Source organism: Symphodus melops (genome assembly GCF_947650265.1).
Source record: "Symphodus melops genome assembly, chromosome: 15".
NCBI lineage: Eukaryota > Metazoa > Chordata > Actinopteri > Labriformes > Labridae > Symphodus > Symphodus melops.
The window spans coordinates 23,134,745-23,155,325 of record NC_136705.1 but is presented as its reverse complement, the minus strand read 5'-3'; the positions used below and the strand labels follow the sequence as shown (position 1 = coordinate 23,155,325).

The 20,581-nt window shown below is 42.2% G+C and overlaps 1 protein-coding gene across 3 annotated transcripts in view; it reads left to right on the top strand.

Moving 5' to 3' along the window:
• Positions 1 to 5,266: 5,266 nt before the first annotated feature.
• slc35f3b (solute carrier family 35 member F3b) overlaps positions 5,267 to 20,581 on the top strand; it is a 61,100-nt gene continuing 45,785 nt past the window's right edge. The window contains exons 1-4 of one of the 3 annotated variants that reach the window (XM_079362085.1): positions 5,267 to 5,354; positions 5,471 to 5,570; positions 7,236 to 7,320; positions 9,699 to 9,913. In XM_079362085.1, the coding sequence (XP_079218211.1) occupies positions 7,262 to 7,320; positions 9,699 to 9,913 (274 nt within the window). In that variant the 5' untranslated portion in view covers positions 5,267 to 5,354; positions 5,471 to 5,570; positions 7,236 to 7,261. Of the gene's footprint in view, positions 5,355 to 5,470; positions 5,571 to 7,235; positions 7,321 to 8,648; positions 8,843 to 9,698; positions 9,914 to 20,581 lie in introns of those variants that run through there. The other 2 variants (XM_079362087.1, XM_079362084.1) reach the window with 2 other exon arrangements.

The window sequence follows — 20,581 nt, the reverse complement described above, 5'->3', positions numbered from 1 at the left end:
TGATCTTCCGGCTCCTCTGAATGAACGATCCACATCGACGTTTGTACATTTACGTTCAGGCAGATTTAGCATGGCTGCACTCTAAGCTGCCTCCCTGCAGCAACACATTATTATATAACATGCATCTACGGTTAAGAACACTCTGTATGTACTGAACATGTATTCAGACGTTTGTATGAACACACCTTGAATTGTGAAGGAGAGCGGAACAAAAGGAAATGAAATGTGATTATTTATGACGACATTCACAGAGAATGAAGAGAGGGCATGTCCGTGAATAGAAGAAGAACAAGATGTACTTTATTAACCCTACGAGGGGAACTTCAATGTTACACTTTGTTGGTGAACATCCTTCAAACACGGGTTGAAATACACACTGGGTCTTATGAACACACACTAATGGAGAGATGTCAGAGTGAGGAGGCTGCACACTATGAGTGAGCCCGGCTTGGTGGTGGGAGGTTTGTGCTCGGGAAGTGAACTGGCACTGAGCTACGTCCACCCTTTTCTCGTTTTCACATGAAACACTGAAATAATCAAACATTAGAGCCAAAGATTTATACATAAGACACATTATGAGCCGCACTTGAAAGAGATCGTTGTTAGCTGTTTAAGGAGTGATTTATGGTGACTTTGTTTGCATTGAGAGTAGCCTGAGCGTTTGCTTTCATCAGCGAGGTTTTTAAATATACACTTCAGCCCACAGTTGTGAGAGTTTCCATCGAGGTCTAAAGACCTGTGAAGGTCAGAGAAATGAGTCTGCTGAAGTGTGAAAAACCCCCACGTGTATTCCACCAATTAGAAATCTTCACAGCTGCGAGGCCCATCCCAAAGTCCCTGAACCTTTGGATAGTACCGAGCCCACTGACACAGACGTATGCTGAGCAAAATATGTCAAAGGCAACGTTGTTTTAGACCCTGCATGAGAGAGAGAGAGAGAGAGAGAGAGAGAGAGAGAGAGAGAGAGAGAGAGTTAAGTCCCTACAGTGGAAATGGATCATCACAACTAAACGCTACTCTACTTTTTAAACATATCATGAACTAAGAAATGCTTAGAGGGGGATGCTGCAGCTCAGCTGGTAGAGTCAGTTGTCTTTCAGCTAGAAGGTCGGGGGTTCGATCCCCAGCTCCTGCCGTCAGATGTCCGATGTGTCCTTGGGCAATACACTTAACCGCAGGTTTCTCCCGCTGCTCTGTTGGCGGTGTATGAATATGCTCTCTTATAAATGGGATCAGTAACTCCTGAAGGTTTCTTGAGACAGCAGCCTCTGCTGTCAGGGTGTGAATGTGCAGGTGTGACCTGAACAGTAAAAGCACTCTGAGTAGTCAAGACTAGAAAAGTGTCATACAAGCTCAACTCCATTTACTATTTAAAAAATAATGAGAGAAAATAAAAAACATTTATTGTGCCCTTCAGTGACGATCAGATACTTTTCACCTCAGCGTTTATCCCAACTGCACGAAATAGATTTGATTTTATGACCGAAGGCAGAATAAGTGTCCCCGGAGAGACTGCATTAAATTAGCTTTGTTTATGTTGCTGACAGCAGTGTAAGCCTCTTGTTTTATTCAGCAGCTGCATTTCTGATGGAGCACGTGTGTAATCACCTCTGACATGTTGGCTTCTCCGAGTGCAGAGCTGCAAAGCTGACGTCCATGTTATTAAGTTACCTGAATATAGATGAAGGGAAGGCAGTGCCTGGTGAAGTGTTTATTGGATGTATGTTGAGAGAGCACAACCTGTGGGTGTAGAATAATTGAAAATATCTGTTACGCATGTCACGACAGTTTGATAACATAGAAATGGTATGGTATTAAAAAGCAGCACAGCAGTCGTGTCTGTGTATTTACATAATGTGATTGTAACTAATCAGCAAGTCAGGCCTGCAGAGCAGCAGTAATCGGCTTAAACTTTTATTATGTTCTTTGTATTTCCGGGACTTGCATGTTAGGTAAACCGACAGAACACAATCCAAACATTACAACAGAACAAGCAGAAGCTGCATGAAACAGCCCGGCTGTGTACAGAGTAAATTATCATTTCAAATCAAACTATTCTGTTGGATGAAAACGGAGAAATAAAAGCATCCCCATGCTATAGACTCTGCAGGAAGAGTCTGAGCTTACAGCAAAATGCAATTACATTTGCTGACTCCAGTGACTTCAACTAAATAGCCTCGTCGTTGTGGCTGCTTGAGAAAGAGCCACACATAAGGACATAGTCTGCTGCCCCACCCTCTCTCCTCTTACTTACCTCGAATCGCTGCTGTCAGCCTCCATGCATGTCACTCAGGAGTGTATCTGAGCGGAACAGGACTATTCCCTGAAGGCCCGCCTCTAAACACCGAAGGGATGTAAACTCAATGCTTTTTTATTTACTCATTAATATTGCTATTTGATCTTTTCAGTATGCACACAGGAAACTACAGATGTCTGAGCTGTGGGGATTCAAGCCAGATCAGTCCTGTGTTTGAATCCTGCAGCCGGAATGATTTTTTTATCTCTGTGCTGAAAAATGCGTCATTCCTCTGCACCTGAATCTGGTCCTGAAGGAAAAAGGATGTGGTTTCACTTGTGGAATCGTACACATCATTCAAAACTGCTTGGTGAGCGGCTCTACACATCCGAGCTGCCCAGGAGAATATATTTCATTACCTGTCATCCGTCAGGTTTCACAAAAAGTCCACTGTTGCAACTTTCACGCTCCATAAACTCATTTCGCAGGGTCACACAGGACAGAGTGTGGGTCGGGGCTGGACTGAGGCGACGACTGACATCTACCCTATAGCACCATTTTTCTGGTGGTTTAGCAACTCTATTTATATCCTCACACACACACACACACACACACACACTGGGACTACGGGAGAGCAGGGGGCCCTAAGCACAAACATTCCCCTCTGCAGACTCTGTAGCTGTGCTGATGTGCTGCTGCAGACACATTGCTTTCATTTTGATGCAGAAAAAAAACATGATTGTATTTTCTTAACGATCGTGTGTATATATTATCACACAGGAGGAATAACTTCAATGAAATCTGGAACTGTGCGAGAAGGCTGTGGTTCTATGCGGCACTCCTATTTCCTTTGCATGTCTCACAGACACCCACACAGCAAACACTTAGCAGGTTATATACACTGGCCCAGTTACTTCTGATCTTGATGTAAAAGAGTTGAGACAAACTGACAGGAGCAGAAGAGAGATAGGAGGAGGGGTGAAAGGACGCTGCAGCCACGAGCTCTCTCTCTCTCTCTCTCTCTCTCTCTGTCTCTCTCTGTCTCTGCAGTGTGAGATGTTTTAAACCCCGTGCTTCACAGTTATCTCCTCTTTTGTTCCACACAAAGAGGGCACATGCCCTGGATTGCCGAATGATAAAAAATGAATACACAGAAGACGAACAGGGTGGGGGTGGGGGGGGAACTAGTCTCTGGTGGTTTCCCCCAAAGATCTCAGACTCCTGACAGGATCTATCTCTCGGGAATGTAACAGCTCCGAGCAGGTTGCTCTGTCTTTTCCACTTTGTCACCCCGCTAAAGCCGGCGTACTAGTTTAGTAGCCGCAGACGTGCATGTGGACAGCAGAGAAACTGTTGTGGCCACTAATTGTTTGACAGAAGGCAAACGGCCATCACAGATTTGTGTAACACACTCGAACAAACAATGCTCACTAACTCGACACTAATTGTCTTACACTACCAGTCTTGACAGTGAACTCAAACTAAAGCGTCGTCTGGATGGTGTTGTTCTCACAAACTCAGTGAAAATAATTGGAGGAAGAGATAGAAGGAGAATGCTTCTTTTTCACACGACTGAATGTCAGACAACTTTAAGGATTTGGAGGGACACGGGGTCGAGTTTTATCTCGCCAATTACAGAGAGTCTCTTCTGGCAAATACAAATGCAAAGCAGACGTTTACGAGAGGACAGTCACAAATAGGAGGATTTATATATCAAACTTTAAATCTGATTAAACAAGACAACAATCTTATTTTCAACCGTTGCACAACATATTAGTACAAAGTTCAGCTCTCTTTACAGAGGCCGGGAGGTGGGAGACAAATCGCATAATTACGCAAATTACTTCGCAAAAGGGAAAACCAGAAACGCTTAAAAAGAAAAGACAAAAACAAACAACAATTCAAAAATCTTTTGATTTTGAAATACTTTATTAATCTTTGAGGGACATCTGGGTTTACACTACATGTTTCTAAAACCCACGTTTTCCAGCTCCAGAAGAAGAAGAAGAAGATAAAGAAGAAGAAGAAGTCAGTCTTCTCTTCCTCCTGGAGCTTTTCACCTCAGCAGATATCTGGTTCATGATGTGAGCACATAATCATCAGGTCCCTCATCCGCAGAGATCCTGGTCACACTCCAGCTGTGTGTCAACCTTACCAATAATGGCAGCAAAATAACACATTTACCCCAAAGAAATCACAGAGGCGCCTGGGACTACAGGGTGCCAGTTTTGTAAAGGCCATGTTCCTTCTTGCCTGAACTAACATTTTAACACATAACGACACTTTCACAGGAATAGATCTCTCTATGGATTATAAATATATTCCTCCTTATGTTACCATATTTAGAAATCATCTCACACTGTTGTGAGAAATAAAGTGTTTACTAAACCTTATTAATAATTAAATCGCAGAGATGTGTTGTGCATTTTTTTTTCACTGGCTCAGAGTTTCATTTCTCCTCCTCTGCTGACCAATGAGCCGCTCGCTGTCATGCTGTTTCCAGGCTGGGAGCTGCATTAAATATTGATGGTGAAAAGCTAAAGCATTAACATCATGCTGGCTGAAATTGTATAAAAACCAGTCAGGTCAGAGTGACAGAAAATATGGACATGTTTGAGAAAGAAGATCGGGATAAAATGCACATGAACATCTGCTCAAGTCGGAACAAGTCGGAAACTCAGAAAAGTGTTTGGAGCTCGACTTCCTGACTTGACGTCAGAATTGTCATCATATAGAGGGCATCATATCTTTTGTTAATCTTTACATACTTTTTATTTATTCATGTATTGCACATCAACTGTTTGCTCAGATATAACTTGCAACAGTTACACTGATCTTTGTAGCATCAAGTTGTTCCATCGTTTTGACTTTCTGAAACTGAAATCCTGTGAACACACTGAAGTCGGAAAAAGGACTTACCAACTCAGGAACTTTGGACCACCTGAGGTGCACATGAATGCAGCATAATACCACCATACTCTCCCTAAACTTTACTTCCTGGATGGGCGGAGCTTTAGGGTCTATAAAAGGAAGCCAGCTCACCTGTGGGAAAACAAGGAAGCCAGCTGGCCTCATGGATGCTTCCCCTTTTCAAAAGTTTGAACGGTGTGTTTTATATGTGAGTCCCACCTGGTTTTTATAACAACTTCAATAGTTTACAGTGAGAAGATTTACCAGAAAATCTGTTTGCAGTAGATTTGATTTGACTCAACATTTGCTCATGTGTCCAAACAGACTCATCACTGAGCTGATAGAAACCCTGCATGGAGACAGTTTGAATAGGTAGAAGTATTCCTGCCAGTGAAACATCTGTCCATGGCTGCTTTATATTAAGGTGAGCAAATAAAACCTGCTGCATGCTGAGTTGTTAATGTCACTACTATTCACGATGTCTGCTGTGAAAAGAGGTCAGTTAGACTTTTGATTTGTGAAAAAAAAGAACCAATCACTTGTAAACTATGAGGACAGCCTAATGATCTGTTTTCTCTTTCTGTCAGTTCTTTGTGTGAGAAGCAACATTTGAATCACTCACACAGTTTATTTCATGTCTCTTTGCCTTGAGCCTTTAGCCTCCACTACTCCTCTGATCCATATTTAGAAAAGAGTGCAGCACGCTGTAAATTGGGGCATTAGTTAAAACTCAAGCAGATGGCTGCTTCATTAAACAATCCTGTACTGGAAGGCTATTTGAATCACTTTTAAGAAAGGACGGATCTGAAAAAAATTAAGAGGGCTCAGACACTCGGATGTCAGAACGCTAAAACTGTGAATGTGCCACCTGTAATCCTTGGAGAGAAATCAGCTGCAGCTTGAATGAACATGAAGTTGAATTAAACATGTTTGTAATTCAGTCTGACATTTATCAGCTTGGGTTAAAACTGTGACTCAAACACACCTTTCCAGGCATAACATCAGGCACAGCTGCTCATATACAGAGCCCCTAATGTCTGTCAACAGTCCAACATACAGTATAGTGTCGAGCTGCAACAGGAGAATTATATTGTGAACACAAGATTTTAACTTCTTTCACAATTAAATGATTAATATGGGCGAAGAGAAATTAAGTGAACCAAATAAATCTCGTTTGACGGCCTCCTGTAAACGGCTTTTAAAAGCTCAGGAATCTTTGCACACACAGCAGCAGAAGGGAACTTTTACTTTCTATGTGGATCACACAGATTGGGGACGCAGCGCCCCCAAATATTTTAAGAAGAAAGCCTCTGCGTGTGACACCTACATGGACACAATTTGGTGTGTGTGTAGTAACACAGCTCCAAAAGTGACCATGTGCCCAAACTCTAAACTCACCAGGAAATAAAATTATCCTGTGTATTTTTTATTTTATTTTTATTTGTTGGTGTATTTTAGGGTCCTACTTTGATTAACTCCTCCTGGGGGAAAGATCTGATCAAGTTCAAATTTGGTGTACAACTAGTGGGGTCCTTGATGATGACAACTTATCAAGCTTGTGGACAAAACTCAAACTATGTGGCTGCGGTAAGCCCTCAAACAGAAACCGAGTCGGTTCAGTGCGATCTGGCGCCCAAGAGTTGTTTTACTTGTGTTCTTTTAAAATGATTTAACGGCTCTTAGAGGTACCTGATTTGGGCCGCGGGCCTCCATTGCCGCACTGAATGGCCATGAATGATTTGTATTTATCAGCACTCCCAACTATTTTAGATATTTATAGGCTCTGCGTCCACATAATTTAGGTTTTGGCAAAGCAGAAGGTCAATCAGAGAGGATTGATTCGGCCTTGGCTGAGCTGTGACAGTGAGAGGTGCATTATGCAAGATGAACCTGATCCTCTCCTCCCTAACACCGTCGATGGAAGGTGTTGACCCAAGTATTGATGACTGGACTCCACTTTTTATTTTGCTCGAGTAAGCAATGCCCCCCCCCCCCCCCCCCCCCATCACCCCACTGAGGTGGCTGGTCATTGATCGATGAAAAACCTGTCTTCAAAAAACTGTCGGTGTACTTGTGCTGCTCTTCACAGTCAGGAGCTCACAGGATGCCGACGCAATGCAGCGAGTGGACCACCAGCCTGGGACCTATGAGCGACACCACCACCTTTACAAAAGGTAGAACTTGATCCTTTCCTGTTAAAGTGCATGTGCTCCTCGGGTTTATCTAAAAACAACATTTTCTCATTTAAAGGTCATGAATCATGTTTTAACGGAGAGGTGAAAACACGGCATGGCCTGTCATTGTGGAATTCACTTTTCTGAACACAACAGAGAGTGACATGATTTTAATTTCCAAGTACATATTATCGCCACATGTGATCCAAATGACCTCATTACTGGAAGCGCGACTCTGATTGGATGCAATCAAATCCCTGTAATTGTCTTGGACTCTGTGGCTTTGAACTGAAACACTTCTACTGTTTCCTTTTTTGCCTCTGCTCTCTCTCACACACACACACACACACACACACACACACACACACACACACACACACACACACACACACACACACACACACTGCCAGCTTTCTGGGCTGATGTGTTTCAGCGCTGGAAAACAGCTGGAGCTTGTTCAGACAGTGATTGATTTTGTTTTATCATGTTCTGCTTTTTAGAGATAGAAAGACAAGAAAAGCAATAGATTGTCCTTTAAAACAACTGTTCTGTTTCCCTGAACTGAAGCATTGGCATAAAATATTCAAAAAATCCCATCTGAGGAAATGAAAGAGGTTTAAAGGAGCTAAACACTTAGTGTCTTGTGCCTCTGCTTCCTGTTCTCATCTCCTTTCTTCTCTGATAATCATTTGACATGTAGACATCTGATTCTGCTCTGCTCCACATATAATTGGCAGATTTCTTAGCTTATATATGAAACACCCTCTTCACAGTACAGGTTTGTCTGTAACAGGTGTGCTTCCCTCCGATCTTGAGCAAGGAAGACTTGCTCAGTTGTTTTAACAAGACAGTTTGTTGTCAAATGTGTAACAGCTGACAGCTGGTGTGGTGTTTACTCTAAGCTGAATCTTGTTTTTGGATTACAGAGCCACGGAAAAAAATATGTTTTCTGGCAATTCAGATGATCCTCAAGTGAGAGAGCTGCGTCAGGTCACAGTCTGGTGATCTGTGCAGATTTAGATTTAGGGTTGGTGTCATGAGAAAGACAGTTATTTTTCATCATAAGAAAGAGTTAAGGAAAGAAGTCCCATGAGGTTATTTAGTAAAAGTTGATGCACTGTGATGAATTAAAAGAACCAATAAATTAAATACAGCATAACATAAAACTACAGCTTATACAGAAAATTCCCTCTTATATCAAACTTGCAGATATTAAGAATTCCATTCAGTCCGGTAGATGGCGCCGTTGCAGAGCCTCCAGGGTTGAGCAGCATCCACAGCAGCGCGCACCCTTTTGTGCACTGTGCTGTCCAGGCATATGTTTGTAGGGGTGAGGAGCAGCAGGACAATGGTGCCCGTCTTCTGTCAGTCTGGATGAGGATTTAGATTTCCCGGGAGCTGCTTCCCCATCAGTAGCTTTGAGAATGTACGGGGATGGAGAGGGCAAAGTGTGGGACCGGATCGGGCGGCCCCACCGGGACTGTATGTGCTACCTTGGACCTCCGACCACTTTGATGCCGATGTAAGACATTTAAAGTTTTACTGATGGGCTGCAGCCGAACGAGAGTATGGCGGGCTGCACCTGTTGCGCACATGATTCCAAAGCACATTTGAGAAAGTATATCGAGTTTTTGGGGTAAAAGAAATGCTCAAATAGATTTTGTTAATGTTTTTAAATGAAGAGTTGTTACCTTGCAGGAATATTGCGTGCTTGCGTTAACATTATGAACAAGATTTCGCTGCACAGGAGGGAATTTTACGCACGGTGGTTTTTCTCACTTGGTCTGTTTTGTTTTCACGCCTCACGCTTTCATTGCAGCTGAGAGCTGGCAGGTCAACACTGTGCTACTTTTTCAGGAACATAGCACTGTTTGGTCGATATTAGATGATACTATTTCGTGTTTCTCTACCCTTCTGGACACACCAGTAGTATCTCATCTGGGTTTTAAAGGGATATTCGAGGAGTATAGTTGGGATTACAAGTGTGCGCTCCAGTGCCTGCACATCCTGTCACAAGTGTTCCCTCTCATTGTGATCGATCCATTAGTTTCACATTCGTATAGCTGTTCCATTATAGGCTTTGTAATGGGGGGTTTCGCTGTGCGTACTATAGTCTACAGCAGTTGCAGGAGCAGTCACTTTCACTTAGCATCTTGCACGGTGTTGTTGTGCGGACGCAGGGCCAGTGAAGGATGATGATTTCTGTACTGTGTAGAGGCGCTGCAGGGGCCCTTAACGCCGGGCTCCCTGGAACAAACACCACTGACTCTCGTGGTTTAAACACAAGAGTGTCTCTGACTAGGTTTAGAGTTTTCCCTTTAAACACGGTTACACTTTTCCTCGTAACACCTGTACCACCCCTTGTTCTCTCCTCTCAGCGGGATGCGCAAGTCTCCCGACGTGAGCCCCAGAAGGCTTTCGGACATCAGCCCTCAGCTCAGACAGCTCAAATACCTGGTGGTGGACGAGGCCATCAAGGAGGACCTGAAGTCCTCGCGCTCAGTTGAGGACATCAACAGCGCGTCCATAGAGGAGCGGATACTGCGGATCACCGGATATTATGGATACCAGCCTTGGAATGCCAGCTACAGCAGTGAGTGTTTGACATGCATTCAGCTTCTGTTCTGTGACTTTAGAGCATGATGTGGTGTATGAAGCGGAGAGGGAGAGTTTTTGGCCTACATGGACCATTCCCCTCAGTGTTCAGATAACATTAAAATAATGATGATAAAAAGAAGCATGATGGGAAATATATGCTCTGACATGGAAAGAATCAGAATCAGCTTTATTGGCCAGGTATGCTCACACACACACACACACACACACACACACACACACACACACACACACACACACACACACACACACACACACTGATTGAGATCAGACTTCTTCTTTATGAGGAAAAGACAAGAATAGCAACAAACATTAAAGTTATCAGAGTGGGCATTAACACACACCCCCATGTTGAATTTACAGGAGATAAAGAGTAACTAAGTGTTTTCTTTTCATATAAATCTGCAGATTGTTTCATTCAGTAAATGAAGTAGACTTACTTGCTGTTCATTTATGTCCCAAAACCAGTGGTTAGAAATGTCCATTCTTTGAGATTTGGAGAGGATGCATGATGGGAATATTGCCTTAAATGGTTTTGTTAATAAATAAAGGTACCAAAGAAAACTGTTCACAATGTATCCCTACGTATTGGGATGCATGCGCAGCTTACCAAACCGATACCGAAAGCCTCACAGGACGAAAGAAATCATCCTGTTGCATTTTTTTTTTTAACTGACAAGACACACATTTCAACACTTTGAGCTCTGAATAATACACAAGACACTTCATTTTCTTTTGTAGGTATACAATGAGATTATGTGTGTTGACTCTTCAGGCAAACTGTGTCACATAATGACATCAAACAAACAATACACATGCAAACAAAAAGCTGTTTCACTGCGCTGCTGTGTCTACATGTCACCAGGAAGTGTGAATCCCAGCTCTCAACATACTTCTTTCCACCCTCTCATTGTTTGGTTTTAAAGTTTACACAAGGGATCCGTCATCATGATGCTTTGCTGTGATATTCAGATTTATTGTCTCTGAGCCTGAATGTGCACTTTTCCTCCCTCCTATATCAAGTTGCTAAAGCATCACTGTTGCTCCTGGTTGCAGCATGACTGCTTGTTGAGCTCGCAGTCAGACGGTGGAGATGTTGCTCTGAGGGTGTTGACTCTTTAAAGAAACAAGTTGCCAACGCAGCTTTTCGCTCTCCTCTCTTATTCTCGATCTCTCTATCTCTGCAGTGCATTTGCATCATTTTCTTCCTCTTCTTGTGAACAGCTTTAAACCGCTGAGCTGGGTCTGCTGTTGATCCCAGCTGAGCGATGGATTACAGCCTTTGTCTCTCCGGCTCTGCGGCTCTTCATCTATAGGAGCTGTGTTGTGTGAGGAGTTGTCAGAACAAACCACAATCGTAATAACTGTCAAGCTATGATCTTCTGTTATTGCTGCTCTGGTGCGACTACGTTCAGGAGGACTTTGCAGGCTGATGATTTGAAGCTGGTTCGAAAGTCTGCACGTTTCATACGAGATATACTGCAATATTAAAGAGCTTCACGCTTATCCTTCAAAATTCATAAGCCTATACCTCACGTCAGAACTCTGCAGACTTCACAGGGAAGCTGCTGTTCAGACCTGCTTTAATACACCTACTGCTGCTGTGACAGGGACAGGGACAGTGAGGCGCCATCTACTCGACTTTTTATACATTGTAACTGTAAACAACAATTTCTCAAGTGTGAAACACCACAACGTAACAAGAAGAGAGGTGCCTTTTGAAATGGGTTAAAGGCAGGGTTGGTAATTTTCGAAAAATTGCGCGAGTTTGTAAGTAGCATTCCTTCATGTAATTTAGATGATTTTGTGTAAAATTCTACGTATCGTATCTTTAAATAGACGGACAAGTTTGGTCGGATGATTGTGGAGAATGACACGTTGGTGTGAAATGAGTGACTCTACTTGCCTGTCTGAACCAGCTTGCACGCAGGCGTCGTCTCCATCCCTGTGAAATACTCAAATGGTCCAGATAGATAGATAGATAGATAGATATGTTATTGATCCCGAGGTCCATTGATATTACAAACATTTATTGCAGTTAACCACGGACAGAGTTTCTGTTTAGTATACTGCTTTGCTCACCTAACATCCCCAGGTGCAGGTAAATTACTGATTCATGATCCCATTATCCTCGATGCACTGGGTAATTTCCATGAAACGTTCTAATGATAATTGTTGCTTTTGAACAGATGTAATAGCATGTTGCCTGTCAGAGTGGGTCTGTTTTCATGAAACTGAAGGAGAGGTTTGACCCAATTTGTCCATTTTCACATTAGTAAGCAAACACTTCACATGAACTCAGCTGAATGGTGGGCTTGTTTTTATTTTTTTTAAAGTTATAGATTTGGGTGATTTTTGCCTTGTTTGGATTGGTCAGCTGAGGAGAGAGTGGGGGAATGACTCGCAGTACAAGGCTGTGTGGAGGACTACAGCCTCTGTACACAGGGCGTGTGTCATAACCACCAAGCTGTCCGGCTGCTGAATGGTGGGCGTATTTGTAAATCAGCTTGGTTGCAAAAGAAATCCTACCTTGAAAAAAAACCCAAATCAAAATCAGGACCGGTTAGTAACCAAGAAGGAACTGGCCTCGGTGTTGTGGTTCAAAAGAGAAAAAAAGAAGAAGCGGGAAATCATCTTTTTATTATTTTTCATATTCCATGAAATTGGCACCAAATCCTAATATCTGAAATATAATGAAAAAAAACCAAAACCCGACAGCTTCTGCAGCTCTTTGCGAGACTTTGACTGCGATCATACATAACAGAGAGAGAAGTCTGTCCTGAAATAGCACTTCATCAGCAGCAGCCATATTCAAAATAAAAGATTTCAGGATGAGTTGCAATGTTGCGTCAGACAGATTTCTGTGAGCGTGGCCATCAGGGGAACCGTCACCTCTCAGTTAGTTGTTGTAGTGTTTTGCCTTTCAGGAAATGGCTGGTTGGTTCAGCTTGCCTCCGTTTATATTAAACTGAACATGAAGTAAGATAAATCAAAACATGCCACGATTCTTACTTCTAGTTCTCAGTTTCCTGCAGCTCTTAATGAAAGTCCATAATTCTCTTTTTCCATTAAGCAGGATCAGCTCTCTCCTGGGCACACGACCTGATGGCTAATGAGTAAAAACTGTGTGGCTAATGCTAACGTTGGACACTTAAATACGTGTAGGTGGGAGGATGAGTTATTCACACTAGAGTACAAAGAGATCTGTTTGTTTCATTTAGCAGCACGCTATCCAAACCGGTGCGTGCGCTCTTCACACAGGAGTAAGCACAGTGAGAGAAAAAAAGTAGTAAAAGAGAAAAGTAGTCCGCCATAACTCGGGCAGAGTTTGAAAGGTTTGACGTGTGACTCAGCTTTTCTCTGTGCCTTAATGAATCTTCTGATTCAGAGTCTAACACACGGGATGCTGTAATGGCCCTCTGAGCGAAAAAGAGAGCCAAATACATGAAACCCCCTCGCTCAGTTATCAACCCGGCCCGTGAGTCACTTTCCCCAGAGAGGTGTTCATGTCACCTCAAAGCAGAATTAACCACGAGCTTTGCTTTTGATGTGCAAGATGTAAGTGAATCATATGGCGGGTTTGTCCCTTTTATCCCAGGATGCCTCAGCTCTGCTTTCAGGGCTGCGTTTAGCCTGCGAGGGCCGAGCTTCTGTATGACTGTGCAGTCTCTTTGATGCTCGTCTCGGACTTATATTCTCTCTCTTTCAACTGCAAAAGGTCGCTTAGACGGCATCTTCTCTTTTCCACGATGCAGCTATTTCTATAAAACTACTTTTCGATGAAATTTCTCTTTTGATTGTTTTTTTTTTTTCCTGCATGGACATTAAAAAGCTAGTATTAGCACTCTGAGTTTAAAGTCAAGTTGAACAAACTCAGAGCAGAAAGCCCTTGAAACATTCATGGGGTTCAGATCAATAATACGATCATTGCTGCTGTGATGGTTTTTTTTTAATCCATGTCCTCTCACCACGGAGGATTACTTCTGCTGAGATTCAACAAAATGTCATCTTATAAAACCTCCCGATGTCAGCATTAATAAAACATAAGCAAATGTCTTTGCAGACTGATGAGACATTTTGCCCTGAACAGAGAATTGAGAATAAAATCTCTGCTGCAGGTTTAACTCTCAAAGATACGAGGAACATCTTTCTTCTTGAATCAGGTGTCAGCACTTTTTCTTTGCCTGAGGATTTCTTGCGACGTACAACCGGCAGACTTCATTTCACTTGAAGCCTTTTGTTCGATCTTAAAAGACCAAACAGGTGTGTTTGTGAATAGTCATCTGTGATCACAACTTCAGCACTTTATCTGCGAACCAATTTGCACATTTGAATTGTTCCTGTGACTAACTTATACGGTAGTTTGTTTGTGAATGTGTGCTGCTACAGCCCTCATGGCCAGTTAGTCTTTGTGCCCATTGTTCCCACTTTATAAAGTTCTCCAGTTTTCATGGACCTGGTTGGGTTTTAGATAAAATTTATTTTCCTTCTCATTTTTGGATTTTATCGTTGACTGTAAGCTCCTGGTTTTGCTGTTTTAATATGAAGTTGATTTACCTGAAAGGAGAGCAATTTAAAACAGCTCTTTCTGTATTATTTTCAAATGCAGTTATTGAAGTTAGATTTACTGAACCAAACATATTCCGAGTTTAGCTCATTGCAAATACTGGATAGTCAAAATGGTGCTCTTGGAGAGTATACCTGTCTGTCATCCCATTCCGTTTCTAAAGTCTCTCTGAGATGTAAAGCGTTTGTCAGACAAACAGACTTTGTTCCTTCTTCCTAATTTACTCACACTATCTATAACAAATGAAGCGTTCCCTCTGGTGCAAATTTAGAGCTCCACGAGGCATGAAATGAGGTTGGGTTCTATTTTCAGCTCCAGGTTTTGGACTGCTGAGACGTGACAGAGGAGCAGCTTGGAGAGAGAGCCTCTATATGTACGTACACAGCTGGGAGGGACGGAAGACGTTATGGGCCCCACGGTTACTGAATGACTCTTTTCAACTCAGCTGGAGTCCAGGAAAAAGATGGTGATAGTTATGCAGACACACACACTCTCACTTGATCAGCACCTTATGGATACATTTCCATCCTGAATACTGGGTTGCAAACTCCTCAAAGAACAAAGGCTTTTCCTTTGAAGACACACACACACACACACACACACACACACACACACACACACACACACACACACACACAATCACCTTTTCCAGGCATAAACCAAGTTGGTTTTTCCATTTAGAAAAAAAGGGAAATGTACTATTTTTCCATTTTTCACAAAGCACTGCTTTTTCCCCTCTCTGTGAAGTATAGTAATCGGCTAATTGCATCAATCTGGAGTATAGTAATCCGCTAATTGCATCAATCTGGATAACATCTGTGGGTTTCGAACAAGCCATAACCTGTGGTGCTGAAAATGAAGCCAGTGCAGTAGTGCAAAAACCGGCAGTTCCTCGAGTGTCCATTTGAGGCTTGCTGCAAAAACCCCTGAAGTGCCATTAGCCCCCATGATAAAATGCACATTTTAGGAGGCGCAGGTGGACAAGTGATTGGTTAGTGTGTCCTTTGTACAAAAGCTTTAGTCCTTGAAGTGGGCGGCCCATGTTTGCATGCGACCTCTCTCTTTCGCCCTGATTTCCACCTCCATCACTGTCCTGTTTCTGTAAACAAAGTAGATCTTAAATAAAAACTAATTTTTGACAGCAGGTATAAACATGTTTAGAACCCAGCACAATTAATGTTTAAAACATTCTCCTGAATAACTCCTGCTGCGTTCTCACATAGGCACAGCCTGATTTTACACAGAGCGTCACTGAGCGGGGCGTCAAGAAAGACTTGCAGTCAAAGTTGGAGCGAAGCTCACCTTTACATTTCACACTTTGAGTGTTTCAAAGTGTAGAAGCAGCATGAGAGAACATGTCTTGTAATCTATTTGTTAAAGACACATAAATCCAGATTCATCTCCTCAGATGGAGGATAATCTATCTCTTTTTTTTTTTAAATCTCTTTGTGTTATGTGAAACGATCTCGCTGTGTACTCGACTGGAACAGAAACTTCTCCAACCTTGATCCACTGCCTTCCATCTGTAGTCCTTCCCCAGGCCGAGCGCCTGCACGCACAGAGCAGGCACGAGTCGTGTCATGAAGGCCGATGTTCAGTCAAGGAGGAAAGATGTAGAGCTCCGTATGTAAACAGAGTCATTGTTCTCATGCACATCCATTCAAACAGAGATAGAACAAAAAAAAGATCAAAGATATGGAGCAGTTCAGACAAACACTTTAATTCCCTGCAGATTAAAATCCGTCTAATGTGCTCTTTTTCTGTATGCATACATTTTTAAAACCTTCTACATGTTTTAGTGATATGCATTACATAAAACAGACAGGAAAAAAAAATCATATACCCAGAGGGCTTGATCATCATGATATTTTTAATATTTTATGTAAATGGGTTATTTTAGAGTGGGACGTATATTTATGAGTTTTGGTTCAAACCACATCCATGTGGTTCACAGGCCAGGATCTGAAATGCTCCATCGGCTGTTTATCAGAGGTGAACATGGACACTGTGATGTCATCCATTGTTTTGGTTCTTTTGGTCATTTTGCAGCCTTGAGTTCTGCGTCACAGTCCCATAGTTCTTGAGATTTTGTCGCCAGAAGCGACCAAGCGTGTACAACAGAATTGAATTAAAAGGTCCGAGACCTACTGTAAGATAGCAACTGAAGGAAATTATAAAATGAGCTTCCTCTGAGCAGCTCAAACTCAGACCAATATTGGAGAAAGAAGGTCCAACAGGTATAGTCTTCAGCTGATTAGTTGGTTCCTGTACATTTGGGTGACCTGCAGCGTTTATTTATTCACTTATCAAATAGATATCTGGAGTTGAATTCTTCTTTTTTTGTAGACGTGTTTTTTTTGTTGGTGCTTTTTGGATCTGGTTTCTCATACGGCAACTTGTTCTTCTTCTTCTTCTGCTGATCCGTTGTTTCTTGCATGTGAATGAAGACTGCCTGAATGCTGTGACGGTTTGTTTCTTTAATATTGCCCTGATTTCTTTTAATAAGACTTGGTAGGCTATGAATCTGAATAGCCCTTCTGGGATAAAGAGAGTAATCTGAGTCTACTTTAAAATTAACACTGTGTTGTATTAAAGACCTCGTGAAATTAGCTGGTAACACTTTATGAAGTCATTATGAAAATTAACAGAGCTTGTAAATCTGCTGTGAAAGGTGAGCCTTATTGTCTCATCTGTTTCCATACGATGTCTGTTTGTTGTCGCTAACATCGGTGGCGCCTCCTTCTGGTCTCAAACAGGAGTGCATGTTTAAGGAACAATCACTTTGCTTCACTTGTAAATGTAGTACACTTCTTGTAGTCCATGGCAGTGTCTAGCCTCAGGATCAATTACCAACTCCTTAATAAGAATTTGTGAAGTTTCAGATATTTTCCAACCACTAAGATTTCCTCAAGAAAAGTTGTGCAGTTTGGACCTCAGATGGAACAAAACATACGACAGAACAAAGAGATTTAAAAAAAAAAAAAAAAAAAAAAATTTAATTTAATGACACTTTTTTCCACCGGCTCACTGAAAATACCTGCCCGACCCACCAGTGGAGAACGACTGGTCTATGGTATATAATAGTAGTGTAAATACATTTTGCCCTGATTTAAAGAAGTGATCCTTCATGCATGCAGGACTACCTATCAGTGGATTATCAGTCTCCAGCCAAACGCAAAGAAAAGAGTCACAACCAGCGAAACCAATCAGTTGTCCCTTTGATTAAATGCACTACAAACATTTGCAGTTTCATGAACAAATGAAGCCTCTCAGAAAAAGTGTACTCAGGCCCTTTCTTTACCGTCTCCTGTACAGCCAAAACGTCCTCTGCTGCATAACATCTTCTCAGCTTGTGTATAATTGATGTGGATGCATAGATCATCACACACCTGCTCCAGAAGTCCCGCTCATGCCCAGTGGACTGGAGCAGCTGCAAATCAGCGATATTACTTTGAAGAAGAAAGCCTTCGGCCTTGTCACTGTCAGCTGCTCATCTTTGCTCTCAGCGTCATCTGCAGTGGAGTAAATTACTGCGGGCAGAACGGCACACACCCACAGGAGCACATGAGATCGCCTGTTTAGGGGGCTTGAAACAGTATCGTGAAAAAGCGATCTTCAGGCTGAAAAATTAAACGGGAGCTGCTGCTGGTTGTGCTGCCGTGATAAAAACGACACCTAAACTATACTCAGATACATTAACCTGTCAGTACACTGTACATATTCTCTTCATCTGTTTCGCCTGTTCGTCATCGCTACGGAGAGAACTCCCATGATTCCCCGCCAGCCTCGACAACATCTTTTGTTTTTTTGTTTGATTGAGAGGCCTTAACCCTAAAACTGTTGTCTTTTATATGATTGTGTCCTTTAATTCCTTGAAAACATTTGATGAACTGTACAGCTTGTAGTGACTGGCAAAAAACTAAAATGCTAAACTTCAGGGTTTAAAAAGGCCGTCAACAAACCAATGGATGACGTTACAGTGGATGCATCCATTATTTATTCAATCTATGGTAATATTTGAGACACATGGTTTGCCTTCCCCATTGTATTCTTAATGCTTTTATTTCTCAGAATTAATCTTGAGTACAATAGCGGTAACTGAATAAAGGCTACACCTCTCTGTTCTCAGTGCTCACTCTTCCTTGTAATGGAAATTCTGCCAGTGAAATGCCACGTCCTGTCTTGCTGTCATCCCTTTCCCCCCCTCCCCTTGCTCAGTCCTTTTATACGCCGTTAATTAGAAGTTGTGAAGTGATGACTCCTACCTCAGCGTAATTAATCCAGGGTCTACTGTGGCCATACACAGACAGGCACATCATTGTCTGTGGATGGCCACAGAAGAGCAGAGCTCGGGAACTGTGTGAGCAAAGTGTAAATGAGCTTCTGCGAGTAATTAGGAGGCTTATATGGAGCATCTTGATGGGAGTGTGTTGATGGCAGCTTTTTGAACACAAAGCACCAAGCTCTTGTTTCTAACTCGTTAAAGACTTTGAACATACGCGTGTCCACTCTTCTGCATATAGGAAAACTAAAGTGCAGACACTGGAGACAATGGTTGGAAAACATGTTAGCCATGTGCATCCGAGCCCAGAGTCAAGAATGAATGTGGAGGTGTAAAAATAGAAACAAAAGTCAGCTCTATCTTTATCTGAGTCCTCAAGTTTTAGCTCTGGTTTGGGAGAAAAGTGATCATCAATCATCTGACCTAGTTATAAAAAGTATGGCAGCCCTGTGGCTCCCTCTCCTCAGCTCGAGCAATCTTCCCCCTCTGAATGTACGTTTTCAATCATGTTAAAGACAAAAAAAATGTTAGCTTCATTCAGTCTTTCTTTCTGTTCTGCATATTCCATCACCAGCAGATAATGTCTGCTCTGATATCACACTGCATGTTCTATATTCCCAGGCTCAGAGCAATATGCGAAGGTTGGAGCATGGCTTGATCTTCTAATTGCATCAAAATCTTGGATGTAATCTTCAGCTGATTACGAAGTTGCTGTGGGAAAAGTGTCTACAGTATGACGAGGTGCCAACAGGCGAAGTGTACGACATGTTGCCACAATGCTGAGAGGTAGTGTAGATATTGATATCACTTCCAGATAACCCTTTAAAATTAGCACTTCTATGTGAAACCATGGCTGATAAAAATCATCAACAGTGCTTCACCACAGGTTGATTTGGCTGCACACGCTGTGCAGGTTGCTCATATCTCCACAGAAGCAGGTTTAGATACATTTGCTACGGCAGCTGCTTTTCTACATCCGTGGGATTTTTTTTGTTGCAAATTGAATTTCGGAGTCTGGCGCTATGGTCTGCTGACAATGTATCACTGCGAGTGCTGCACATAGCTGCTGTTACCTTATCTGTTCTGCAGTCCTTTTTTCTTGTTTCACGAGGAATGTGTCCACGCATGAAGCAGGTGTTTCATCAGACTCTCATATTCAGTCTGTTGCTTCAAGTCAACATATCCTCCATGCAAGATTAACAATTAAAAATGAATGATGATAATGTCCTGCCCAAGGTCCATGGATGTAATTCTGCTTTATTGCTATCTCTGGCCGTTGTATATGGTCCGTTAAAATAAACCAATAAACTAAACCAAACTTCACCCTCCTCATCCTCCAATAGTAAAAACGTTCCCAGACTCTGTTGTAGCTGCATCTCCTTTCGTTGTCAGAGTTTCCATCATATTGCACCAAAAAGAACATTGCGGTAGTTTATTTGTTTTGTGGAAGTTGGACGTAATCAGACCACCTCATGTGAGCTGATTTATTTACATCTCCAATATCTTGCTTTCTACACAGCCGTTGGATGACAGCCAGGTTTTAGAGAGGCGACTGTCCTGCACTCTGGAAAACTAGAGTCAATCAAAAGTGGGACATCGTCTCAATTTGCCGGACGCTGGACTATTAATGCAAATGGTTTTCAGTCCTGCACAAAGTGGGACATCTGGTCACCTTAGAGGAGTAAAGCAACAGTAAGAAAACACAAGACACACACAGTTTAAAACACTTATACTATAATCATCATCATTGAGCGTGAAGTGACTTTATTAAAGCTGCACTCATCAATATTTTGCAA